Here is a 13147-nt window from a genome sequence, read left to right as displayed (position 1 = left end):
ACTTAATTAACCACCAAAATAATTGCTAAGTTATTTGATTACTCATAAAATTGATAGTGACAGCCCCAAGGTCTATGTTACCCTAAATATCTTTGGGTGACACAGACTTCTATTACGTTAGCCTCATAAGCCACGTTTACATGCAGTTTAATAATCTGTTAATAATCCGACTAATAGCTCAATCGGAACAGAACACATCCATGTACACACCTCAATCGGAATAGTCCGATTGAGGCCATTCGGAATACAGTTTCTATCTGACTGATCGAGGTGGGTAATCCTGTAAATAATCCGTTAAATAGAAGAATAATATCCGTGTAAACGCCTGTATCTGATTACATTCCCTATCGGAAAGTTTAAGTCCGTTCTGATCATGTTCGTCACGTCATAGTGAAAGTTTATACCGTTCAACATGGCGGAGCAGAAACTGGTCTGCAGAGGAGACGAAGTTTATGCTCTGATCTTTAAAAGACGGCGGTGGGACGGACGTCCAGCTTATGTGTCTCAGAACACGACGTCTTCCTCTCGGCCTTATTTAATAAGGACATGTGAAGGACGTTTTCCTGAGTCTGACATCATTTTAAAGCAATTAAAAACACAAGCGCTGCTCACTGCTGCTCATCTCACTCTGACTGGACTCACGTGATGCTGGTTTTCATGGTAACGTCTACACAAAGCGGTTCTCTATGCATGCACATAATTTTGGATCTGATCACTTGTAGTGAGCATGTAAACGGAGATTGTTGAGTAGAGTGAGAATAAACACCTCAGTCTTAATCTAAAAACCTTTGCATGTAATCATAGCCACAGCTCCAGTGCCACAACTAAAAGAGGAAAATTCAGACACTACACACGCCTGGCTGACTGACCACATTTGGGCAAAGGTGCAAACTGGGGGGTTGAAATTTTTCACTGAACTATCCCTTTAAACAGGACATGACGTATTGTGATAAAGATTATTCTTTCATGATTAAAACTCACGAAACAGACGAAATCTCAGACAGCTGCACCGCATGGGAGCCCCTGATTAACCGTATGATCCATGCAGTTGTTCAGTTAAGTACTGACCACACACATCATACCAATAGAAAAGACTATTGTGATGAAATGTATCACAATAACGATTAAATGTCATATTGCCCACCCCTACAACACATCAGAATGTCTGCAGATACAACGTAAAGGCAGTGCTTTGGTGAGCGAAGCTAATACAGGCAAAAATGTGAAGAAAAGCATCAATACACAGAAGATATGAACAGAGTAGAAACGCTCAAGCTTTTGAAATGACATTGCCTGAAGGGAACTGCTAAAACCTTCCAGCTTCACGAGAATAAAAACATAGCTGGCCGCAGAACACAGAGTACAGGCTTCCTTCTCAATCAGGAGGATTATGTGAGTGGAGTTCAGTGGAACTGGCAGGAAATCTGTAAATCTGCATAGCGCTGAGTGATCAGAACGACAGCAGAGCCACACCTCAGATATAAACGATCCCAGATGCTGAAAGGCTTAAACACGAGACGAGAGCATCTCTCACAGCTGTGTGGGGGAACAAGCCAAGGAAACTCAAACCAGAGTGTGATCTGTAACTCTTACCCTCCTCCTATTACGTAAAAAAAACGTGCACATGGATAAAGCATGTGCGTACGATACATTCAGATCAGTGGTGAGGTCAATACTGCACGATAATATGTAATACTGATGCAGGATTTATAAAGCAGCACTGCGTTCACTGGAAAAAGAGAGCACTGATTCAAACGTGTACATAATTTCCACATGAATAAAGTATATTACACAGACGTAATTACTGCCAAAAAGACAGGCTTTTTATCAATAATAGTAACAATTACGACAGAAGCTTCAAACAAGTGAAAGCTGTAGACTGTTTTTGAGTTAATTGGGTTTATATAGCACCAAATAAGGTTAATGGGCTGTTTATGATGTTGTTTGGTTTATGTTTATTGTTTAGTTGTTTGTGGTTGCTGTGCTATTCCAGGTGGTTGCAATGATGTTGCTAGTTGGTTTCTGTGGTTTTCTGGGTGGTTGTTAGCTTGTTACGGTTCTGCAGGTGGTTGCTAGGGAGTTGCTAGGCAGTTGCTATAGTGTTGCTAGCTGGTTTCTGTGGTTTTGAGGGGTATTTTAGGTGGCTTCTAGGGTGTTAGCTTGTTGCTAAGTGGCTGCTGTGGTTCTGCAGGTGGTTGCTAGGCAGAGGCTATGGTGTTGCTAGTTTGTTTCTGTGGTTTTCTGGGTGGTTGTTAGCTAAGTGGTTTCTAAGTGGGTTCTGCAGGCGGTTGCTATTGTACCTCAGGTTGTAGCTAGGGTGTTGCTAGGCAGTTGCTATGGTGTTGCTAGTAGGTTTCTGTGGTTTTCTGGGTGGTTGTTAGCTTGTTGCTAAGTGGTTGCTATGGTTCTGCAGGTGGTTGCTATGGTACCTCAAGTGTTGCTAGGCAGTTGCTATTCAGTATGATATTCCATGTTATTGCCCGAGTTTTGCTTGGTGGTTGCTATGGTATTCTAGGTGCTATGGTCTTGCTATACAGTTGCTAAGGTATTTTAAGTGATTTATAGGTTGTTGGTCAGCAGCTGCTAATGTATCCATGGTGGTTGCTAGGGTGTCACTTGGTGATCTCTATAGTGTTGAGGTGTTGCTATTATTATTATTATTAATATTATTAACTGCAATTTTAATACTTCTTACCAACAGCAAAAACAATAATTTTTATTTTTACACATATTTTACTAATGTGGATCCAATGTACACATTTGCATCAAGTAAATTCAATGCACTTTTCTCAGCGCTGCTTTGAGCTCTAAGGTTTTCTATGTGTTAAATGCTTCACTGGTTTCCTTCACAATTACTTCATTAACTTCTTGAAAAAAAATCTCTGACCAAACACAGGAAATCTGACCTTTTGGTCACTGTTGAATATTTAGAATCCAATGTCATTAACGATTATGAATTGTTTGTATATAAAAACCCAGATTGTTGTTAATGAGATTTGGTGAATTGTCTCTCACCACATTACGATGTCCTTCATATTCTACTCACAGCCCGCGCCGCTGTTCGCTCTTCAGCATGAGCAGGGCAGTGTGGTGGTGTTGGACCCACCAAGCTGCCCTAAGGCCATTATCAGAATGTCCTTCTTTTCCTTGTAGAATCGAAGCTCGCGTCCGGCCAGCCTGGCCTCCTCCAGCTCGCGCTCGGTGGCCGCCAGCTCTCTGCTGATCGTTCCGGAAACGCTGTGCTCTCTGCTCACCCAGTCCGCCGCCATCTGCGTCCGCATGTCATCGTCCAGCGCTCGGTGGGAGTAATGGGCCAGCACCTCCTTCACAGAGGAAAAAATAAAACATAAGAGCTGCTGGATCAGTGAGACTGGCCACTTTATCAGAAACCCCTCCTTTGCTGGTGTACAGTTAGAGACTGTAGACCATCTGTTTATGCACAGTTTGTTAGCCAGCCTTCAAAGTGCATGGAGATGAAATGGCTGATGAGTGTAGATACAAGGTAGGTGGAGCAAATAAAAGTGTGTGTGTGTGTGTGTAGAACATTGAATTTGACCTGGCGAGAGCACTGCCTCTCTCTCATGGCTTTAAGACTTCCATTCCAGTGCAGCAGCTGGAAAACAGTCATCAGCTCCTGAGAAAAAAGCATCATTTACACAGTTAATATTGTTATTATACAGTTTTTGAAGTTACTGTATAATGTTACCATAGTTACTAACAGTATATAATAGTTATTATAGGTACTATAGTCACAACTGTAGTGTATTAAAATTGTGTATTAATAACTAGAGTTAATTTATAATAGCACCTATAGTTACTTCATAATACTAGCTATTATTGTTACTGTATAATAGTAACTATACTATATAATCGTTACTGTATGACAGCACCTACAGTTATTGTCTAATAATTAATAGTTACTGTATAACAGCAGCTGCAGTTACTAAGTAATAGTTACTATAGTTACAGCACAATAGTTAATACAGTTGTTTTATACAGTAATACTGTATTATAGTTATTGTATAATAGTAATTATATAATTGTAACTACAGTTTTTGTATAACAGTAATTATAGTTTTTGTATAATAGTTGCTATATTTACTGTACAATAGTTGCTATAGATGCTATAAAATAAATACTATAGCTACTGTATAACAATACTATAGTTACAATATACGTTACTGTGGTTACTGTATATATTGTAAAAAGAGTTAATCTTTAAAAGTAGTTATAGTTACTGTAATTACTACAATATTGTATATTAATAGTTTCTGTATAGTAGTTGATACTGTGTAACAGTTACTATTTAATAATTACTAAACTTATTGTATTACCGTTATCATTACTGTATAATAATAAATACAGTGCTACAGAGCAGATTTAGGACCTATAAATGTGGATATTTGTTTAAATGAGCTCAGAGGAATAAAGGTTTTTATTGACTGACAGTAAATACTGTACACTGGAAACACACTTTCAGTTGTGTGTTTGGAAGCCGAGATCAGATGGAGACTTTGTAGTGATACTGCAGTGTCAGATCCTCAAACCTCTTACCTGGAACTCCAGCATGGATTTGCCTTTGTTGGACTCCAGCATGAAGCGAAAAGCCCCAATCCCTGTATTAGGGTTATCTGCTTCTTCTCTGTTTCCCTGCAGGAGACAAACACAGACTCAGCATTGCTCTTATACTGCAGGTCTTTCTGAATGCGCACTGTAATGTGCTGAAATTATATAATGATATTTTCAACGTGGGCTGGAGGTTAGGGAACCAGCCCTGTGACCGGAACGTCGCCGGTTCAATCCCCGTGACTGAAGTGCCCTTGAACAAGACACCTAACCCCCAACTGCTCCCCGGGCGCTGTGGATAGGGCTGCCCACCGCTCCGGGCAAGTGTGCTCACTGCCCCCTAGTGTGTGTGTTCACTAGTGCGTATGTGGTGTTTCACTACACAGACGGGTTAAAATGCGGAGGTGAAATTTCCCCATTGTGGGACTAATAAGGGTCACTTAATAATAATAATAATAATAAATTAAAGATAAATGATGCATGTTCACATTCTGGCATGAATATTGTCGGATTTTATTACAACGCCGTTTCCAAAAAAGGGACACTGTATAAATAATAACAAAACATTTTTTGGAAACGGGCCTGTATTCTGTAGAGTCAAACCAAGTGAATTATGGCCAGATCTTCTATCTTTATGATAAGAAAGCACACATTAAATAACAGATTTTGAGCAGAACACTCAGCTGAACTGACATCTAACAGTTTAATTTAAACAAATAAACAACGTAGCGTAGTCTGCTGACGGGGAAAACATGAGGAATTTGATAGAACGCTTTCACAGACAGTCATTTTGGCTGCATATTGAAAACAGTAAGATTAGATATGAAAGACAAATGCAAAAACAAACAAAGTTGATATTATTCCGTATAAAGGACAGCAGCTCACATTGAAGGAGGCCAGCGCTTCACACACGCTCTTCTCGATGAACTCGTCTGTGATGCGGCGGGATGGATGCTCGTTGAAGACGGAGTTCATCAGCGCTATTTTGGCTGCGCTCCGTCGCGCTTCGGCTTTCGTTGGACAAAACTGGTGAGATCAGATAAAATGATGGAGGAAATCACTTTAAGACGCATTGCTATAACACATATCGACATACAGACTCTTCTGGCTGTTCTGGGTTCCCAGAAACCTCGAAATTGGTCCACATTTCTACTCTACTCCAACTCCCAGCACACCTGAAGCAGGTCCTCAGTGTTCTTAATGGCTTGGTCCAGGTGTGTCAGGATCTGGGACTGAGCAAAAATATGGACCAACCTGTGTGTCTCTGAGAACTTGGTTGGAATATATTTTTTGGGGGGTTTGATCTCCATCTGCAATCTGTCAGTCAGTCCATGAGGTAACAGTGCTAGCATTCAACCTCCAGGAGAGCTGATTAAACTCAGGATAAACACTTTCCTTAACAAAGTACACATTGTTGGATTAACAGTGAAACATTGAAAATTGTCAAAGAAACCAGAGAACAAAGTGCAGCACCCTAAGGAAATAAAACAGATGATTAAAAGGAAGTAAAAAGTACATAAAAGCAAAATAAAAAAAGTAAAGTGTTATTATAATTAGCTTATTAAAGGTGCAATGCTAAAAACGAAGTGCAGAAAGAATAAAGTATTAGAGCTCAATACGTTTTCATTTTGGTTCAGCACAATGAAAAACCTAAAAATCAAAGTTAAATCAGGAGGATCTTCTTTTTGAACTATCTAATAAACCATCTTCTGTTATTACAAAGAGAAATGTTAATCGCTGTTGTTTCACAGCACCTTCATTCATCCACCCACAGAAGACAAAACACCAAGAATTTAAATCATTTCAGGATTAGGACTGAGCCCTCAATCGGTTCTCAATACCCAAACTCAGCTCCAAGCACAATTAGCATTAGACTGGCTTTACACACTGAAACTTTCATGCATGCTCTCAACTAGTTGCATATTGTGAGGTGTATGCAACATAATTTCTATGCAACTTGAGCATCTATCTAATAAACTACGTTCTGTTTTATTTTCTTGGTAATTAATTCAAGAAAAACAATTACTTAGAGTGATGTCATTCAACATAATCACATGATGCATTATCTGCTTTTTGATTGGTTGTTTCATGAAGTTGAGGTGCTTGCAACTGTTGCGGCTGAGTTTCAAGCAAGTTGCAGGGTGCCTCTGAAATTTAGTTTCGTTTAAATTTCAACAACTAAATGCCGAGTGAAGCCAGCATTACAAATTTACCTGAAAGCTCCCGAAGCAGCTTCCTCCAGGCAGACTGACGTAGCAGACGTACGGAGGGTTGTTGGACGGAACCATCTCGTACACCACCAGAGCTCCATTCTTCAGGTCAGCACCACGAGACTGCTTCATCTGCCAGAACTCCTGCAGGGCCTCCACCACGTTCACTGAGACAGAACAGGAGCACAGGCTAAGATTTTACTGCTACACACCAATATTGGTTACAGTGACAGTTACAGCTGTTTGAAATACTGATACAGTGAATAACATCTGTACGACTGATTCGCCCCTTCATCTCATCCAAGCGTCTCTCATTTACCATCTTTCATGGTCAGCATGAGAGATGGTAAATCAGAGACTCTTAAAAAGATGGTTCTTCAAGGGTTCTTGAGTAAAAACAATGGTTCTATACAGAGCCATGAACACTCAAGGAACTATTTGCATGATTAAATGGTTCTTTGCATGGTGAAATAGGGTTCTTCACCCTTTTTGGTGCTATAGAGAACCATATATATTTTGAACCAAATTGGAATGAAGACTGATGACTGTAATCATGTTGTTGCTAATTGTTGATTATGCTGGTCAGGTCTGATTGGTCCTGCTGGCTGATTGTGAACACTGGTGCTCAAGTGCTGCTGCGTTCAGTGCTGTGAGTAACCGAACGTCTATTTTTCGTGATGCATCATCAAACTGCATTGTTAGTCTTCAGTTGTGGTTTAAGTTTTCCAGCTTTCTGAAACAGGGAACCCCCGGCTCCACCCCTGCACCCCCACCCCCCGCAGAGTGCTATGTACTTGCCCCAGCACACCTGCTTAGTTAACGATCCTCATCTGAGGGCTTACCTGAGATCAGACCGTTTTCTACCTGTTCTAATACAAGCTGAATCAGTGATTCCAGCTCCAGCTCTATTAGTTCCACCTGAACTTTGTGTTTCAGTCTCACCAGCGAAGTCTCTCTGTAGCTCAGTCAGGTGTGTCAGAGCCCTCAGAGCATGACAGCCAACACCTGTACAGAGCAGACAGACTGCAACACAGGTGTGACATCCAGCTGCTTCAGGTGGACCTCCACCAATTTCTCAAAATTCCTCCAGAATTCAGTGGTTGAGATGTAAACAAAGTGAAATGGTTCAAGTGTCTTTACAGTGGTGGTGATAGGAACCAGGGGTCGAACACACATACAGACATTTGTCTCTTAGTCTGCCTGTCTGTCTCTCTCTCTGCCTACCACATACATTCTTTCTGTCAGCCTGTCTCTCAGTCCACTTGTCTATCTCTCCATCTGCCTGCCTGTCTCTCAGTTTACCTGTCAATCACGCAGTCATAATCAGAAAAAAATTAAAAATAAAATAAAAATATAGGATGTGCCATAGCTTTTGCACAGGTCACATTATATATATATATATATATACACACACACACACACATATATATATATATATATATATACATAAGAATAAAATAGGAATTGTGCACTAAAATTTGCATAAATTATTAACAACATAGATTTTGACCAGGGGTGCACAAACTTTTGCAAACAACTGTATCTGCCTGGCTATAACTACACTGGTTACTCAAGGGTTCTTTAGTATAGGGAGTGGTTCTATTTAGAACAATAAGTTGCATGCTTAAATGGTTCTCTGCATGGTGAAATCGTTCTTCAGACTGATGGAGAACGTGCTGTTTATGGTTCTGTTGTAACAACAGCAGAACCCTTTTCGGTGCTATATAGAACCATATACAAAACATATGCAAAAGGTTCTTTCAGTGTTCATGGTTCTATACAGAACCACTGTCTACTGAAGAACCATCTTTTTTGGGTTTCTAGATAAAGGGGGTCAGTGTGATCTCCGGCTGCAGCAGTGCTCAGTGTCTCTGGGTCTGGGGGTCTCAGGGTCTCGTACCTCTGCCGTATCCTTGAGTGTGTTTGGCGAAGCTCCGGACCACCGCGTCCACGGCCTCCCTCAGCACGGCCGGGTTGGTAGTGTTGGCCGGGTTGCACAGCCCGAACCCCAGCCCCGCCATGTCCATGGAGCCCAGGCCCGCAGCCCCGAGGCTGGAAAGCGGCGGCAGCGGGGGCGGAGGCCCAGAGCACCCGGGCAGAGGGCCCGGCGGAGCCTGGGGGGACATGCGGGAGCCCGGGGAGACTCCAGGCCGGAGGGAGGCGCGCAGGGTCCCGCTAACCCCGGGCTGGAGGCGCTGATGGCGGAGAGACTCCATTGTGTTGGGGCGGAGGGGTGAAGCAGCCTGGAGCTCAGAGAGTAAAGGGGCAGAGCGCCTCGTCTACGTGTCGCTTTGTTTAAAAAATCCGGGGTAAATAAAGTCGCTGCTGCTCCGTTTCTGCTGGATGAGGCATGTAGGCTGGATTTCCTGTGTTTCAGGAAAAGTCGTTTAGGGATAAGCGTGGCCGCGTCCCAAATCGACTCGTTGCGCCCTACGAAGTGAGCTACACTGATTAGCTGAAGTCAGCTGCCTATTCGGCACCTTCTTGTCCGAATTTTCCCGTTCCACCTTAAATGGTGCATCCTGGCGCTTCATGTTTATGGTTTGTGTGATGGAAACATCATGAAGTGCTGTGCAAAAGTCTTCGCACATCTGAGAAAATGATGTAAACATTAGAATAAATACAAATAAACAAATAAACAACCCACTGTGATTTAATGTGTGGGAGTTAGCTTAACCATTTCTAAAGCTCTCCTGGAGGAACCCCAGTATTTACAGCGGCCATTTGTAGCTTATCTAATCAGTCTTTCATTACATTAAATCAGGTGATGGAATTTAATCCATGCAGGCGCTGGAGTTCACCAAGAAGCTGGCTTTACTGAAAACAACAGAATGTTTTGACTATTTTTAAGTGTTTTTATGTTTATTTGTATTAATTCTAATGTTGTCATTGTTATTATTCGTATTTATTCTAATGTTATCGTGTTTTTATTACTGAGATTAATAGTTTCAAACCGTTTTCATGACTTCTGCACTAGACAAAAATATAGGTTACTCCATAAATGTAAATTTAACTCGCACAGAAGTGTGATATCTCACTGTAACCAGCCCTGTTTTCATAGAATTGGTGCTAAATTTGATAAAGTCAAAAAGATTTCTGATGATCAGTGTCAGGCAATTACTTCTTTTTTCCCACCTTTCTCATAGTGCCCAGTCTTCTATCGTGCATGCACAGCCTGTAGTTGATCTTTGAGTTAATTTCCTAAAGGGGAATTCCACTGATTTAGCAAAATTTAACAATAGCGAGTTGGAAGCCAGAGAATGGGTGTCAGACGCTAGAGGGCGCTCACTAGCAAGTCTAAAATGGATGGGTTTATAAGGAGCATTTGAGCAAAATCACACTTTGTAAACGTTTAAACATTTTTATACAGAAGAATACATTAATTTACTGAACGCAGAACAGCGTAAAACATTTTAACACCGCTGTTATATTTTTGGGCACTTTTAAACTCCAGTTATAGGACTTTATAATGGAGCCTCATGTACGTTCATGACCCCCAACAGCTTCGCTCAGCCAATGAAATACATCCTTCTACTTTCCAAAATTAAAGGAATATCGTGGACAAGTGGTCAGGAATTATTGTAACTTTTTATTAGTATCCGTTTAGCTCTATTCACCCCCATTCATTTAGGACTATCTCTCTGGCGCCCTCTGGCGTTTAGCTGTCATGTTTTTGAATTGGACACCATAGATATCCATATCTAGATGCTGCGTTGTCTGTTGTTCTCTATCTGAGGCGATACGTCTGCGCGTCCGCCATGTTGGAGCGGTCAATATCTGCTGGTGAACAGATTCACTCGTATTGAGAGACGAAGAGTCTCAGGATTAAATCAGCCACAACTTCCTTATTACTCAACCGATTTTCACCAAATCTGATTTGTTATAATCTTTAGACACAGATTAATCCAGGCTGCACGGGCTATTACTTTAATAACTGATCGTACTAATTGGCCGTCCGGACCAGCAGGAAAGCATTCAGTCTGCACCTGATGTTAAAAACTGAGTTTAGCGCGAGAAACACAATCAGACACATCAGCAAATCCATCATTGTGTGAATCACTTCTAATCTTAATACACATAAAAATAAAATAAACCCCCCAAAACACAGTAAGAAGGACGAAGCTGAAGTTGGCTTCCTATTCGCCAGGTTCTCCTTAGTTTTCCCATTCCACCTTAAATGGTGCAGTTCTGGTGCCTGAAGCTGCAACATTTAAGGTGGAACGGGAACATTCAAACAAGAAGCTGGCTGATGCACTATTTCAAGTGGAATAGGAAAATTCGAACAAGAAACTGGCAAACAAGAAGCTAAATTCAGCTTTGTGTACGAAGATGCTAACGTTAATCTATTATGAATATCTACATGGGTTAAGGAAGCTATAATTTACCGAGCTGCAAAGCTTTAACCATCTCTGTAAATAAATAACAACTACATAAAGTTAGGATTCCCTGAATAGACTATTAAATGAAATAACTTTAATATAAAACCAGAAGAAACATCACATCACAAATCACATCAACAGACTCTCTGTGCCTCATTAACCACACGGCCATATCTACACATAAACATCACACAACATGAGTGTGGATCACTGCGTTCCCTCCGTTATATAATCCTGTCCCACTTTCTGAGAGCAATATTCTTGAAATAGTGTAATTTTGGACAGTATCTTTCTTAAACTGCCGCTCTGTAATGGTACTGAACGCAGTCCAGCAGCGATGTTGACCGCCCTAAAATGGCGGCGCCGTTGACGTGCCTGACTGGACCCAATGCGGCATCTAGGTATGTATATCCATGGTGGCCACGCTCCCCTGAAACTGACTCACCTTTAGCCTCGTACGTAACCGAGGGTCCTCACATCTTCTGCTGTGTCCCAGTGTAGGAACTGTCATAGCCTGCATCAAAAATCACAAACAACAGTACAAACTAAATTAATGAGCGCACTATTAATGTTGGTGTACTATATTTGACCTATCTAACATGGTAGCATGTGGTTTGGGACGCAGCCACTAGTGCACTTCTGTTTTTATGCTGAAATCTGTAATAAGCCGTCAGCCCTGTAAACAGATACGTCACTGCTAGTTTGTTTATGTCATGCAGCACCACACCAGCATAAATCAGCTTAGACCAGTATGGAACTCATGCTGTACTGGTCTGTGCTGGTCTTTTCAGCAGGAAAGTTAACAAAGCAAATTTAGAGACTTTTTCAGCTATAATGATAAGATAACTAGACGAATTCACCCTCTTACCCCGAGTCAACCAAGACATGTTTCGTGTCTGAAGTTTGCTTCTTCAGTTTTAGCACTCGAGCTATGATGCCAATGTAGTTAACAAGCAATGGAAGTAGCAGCACATTGGCCTCAAACCATGTGTCATTCAGTATCTGACAGATCTGATTCTGTGGTTTCTGACACTGTATGACTCACTGTTATTCATAAACATGGACTACAGCACATTAACTGAAGTAGCCGCCATATTAAGGCCTGAAGTTTGCCTGCATTTAGTTGTTAATTGGTTAATTGGCTATCTGGTCTGTACTGTAGGTGCTAATTGGCTAAGTGGCTTGAATTTTGTCTGTACTTCAGTCAATAATTGGGCTAAATTTAGCATCTAATTAGTTGCTAATTGGCTAATTTGCTATTTGGTCTGAATTTGGGCTGCACTTTTAGTTACTAATTGGCTATTTGGTCTGTACTGTAGGTGCTAATTGGCTATTTGGTCTGTACTGTAGATGCTAATTTGCTATTTAGTTTGTACTCTAGGTGCTAGTTGGCTATTTGGTCTGTACGGTAGGCGCTAATTTGCTATTTGGTCTGTACTGTAGGTGCTAATTTGCTTTTTGCTCTATACTTTAGGTGCTAATCAGCTAATTGGCTTGAATTTTGTCTGTACCAAAGTCACTAATTGGCCTAAATTTTGCCTGTACTTTAGTTGCTAATTGGCTAATTAGCTGTTTGGCCTGAATTTGGTCTGTACTTTTGTTGCTAATTAGCTATTTGGCCTGAAGTTTTTTGGTAGTTGCTAACTGGCAAATTGGTCTGAATTTTGTCTGTACTTTAGTTGCTGATTGGCCTAAATTTTATATATATTTTAGTTGCTAATTAACTACTTGGCCTGAATTTTTTTGTGTACTTTAGTTGCTAATTAGCTAAAATGGGGGAAAAATTCCCATCACTTATTAGCTACATTAGCCTCACAGCTCCAGTGGTAAAACTAAAGAAGCAAACTTCAGACACCAAATTTGTTGTTGCTAATTTATTATTTTTGGGGTACAGCGGGGAAACTGTATTTGAAAGTGGGGAACTGTAGTATTTGAAAGTGGGGAACTGTAGTATTTGAAACCTACTTCATCCATCCCTGTAAATCCTGTTAC

General features: G+C 41.0%; 1 protein-coding gene across 1 annotated transcript; it reads right to left on the bottom strand.

Moving 5' to 3' along the window:
* Nucleotides 1-658: 658 nt before the first annotated feature.
* On the bottom strand, nucleotides 659-9173 carry lix1l (limb and CNS expressed 1 like). Its single transcript, XM_036565870.1, has 6 exons — nucleotides 8677-9173; nucleotides 6780-6943; nucleotides 5452-5592; nucleotides 4555-4650; nucleotides 3557-3634; nucleotides 659-3323 (listed from the first exon to the last, which is right to left on the bottom strand). Exons 1-6 carry the CDS (start codon nucleotides 8990-8992, stop codon nucleotides 3069-3071), a joined length of 1050 nt encoding a protein of 349 aa, XP_036421763.1. The 5' UTR covers nucleotides 8993-9173; the 3' UTR covers nucleotides 659-3068.
* Between the last annotated feature and the right edge of the window lie 3974 nt (nucleotides 9174-13147).

The sequence above is a fragment of the Colossoma macropomum genome, unplaced genomic scaffold, assembly GCF_904425465.1.
Source record: "Colossoma macropomum unplaced genomic scaffold, Colossoma_macropomum, whole genome shotgun sequence".
In the NCBI taxonomy this organism is placed as follows: Eukaryota; Metazoa; Chordata; class Actinopteri; order Characiformes; family Serrasalmidae; genus Colossoma; species Colossoma macropomum.
Note: the sequence above shows the minus strand (reverse complement) of the source record. Positions and strands in the feature narration are given on the sequence as shown.

Bases quoted from the DNA above. Each gene is read 5' to 3' on its own strand.
- lix1l (XM_036565870.1), bottom strand. From the start codon at position 8,992: ATGGAGTCTCTCCGCCATCAGCGCCTCCAGCCCGGGGTTAGCGGGACC. The intron at 6,944-8,676 runs GTACGAGACCCT...GTTCTGTCTCAG, and splicing joins CACTCAAGGATACGGCAGAG to TGAACGTGGTGGAGGCCCTG. The intron at 4,651-5,451 runs GTGAGCTGCTGT...TGTCTCCTGCAG, and splicing joins AAGCGCTGGCCTCCTTCAAT to GGAAACAGAGAAGAAGCAGA.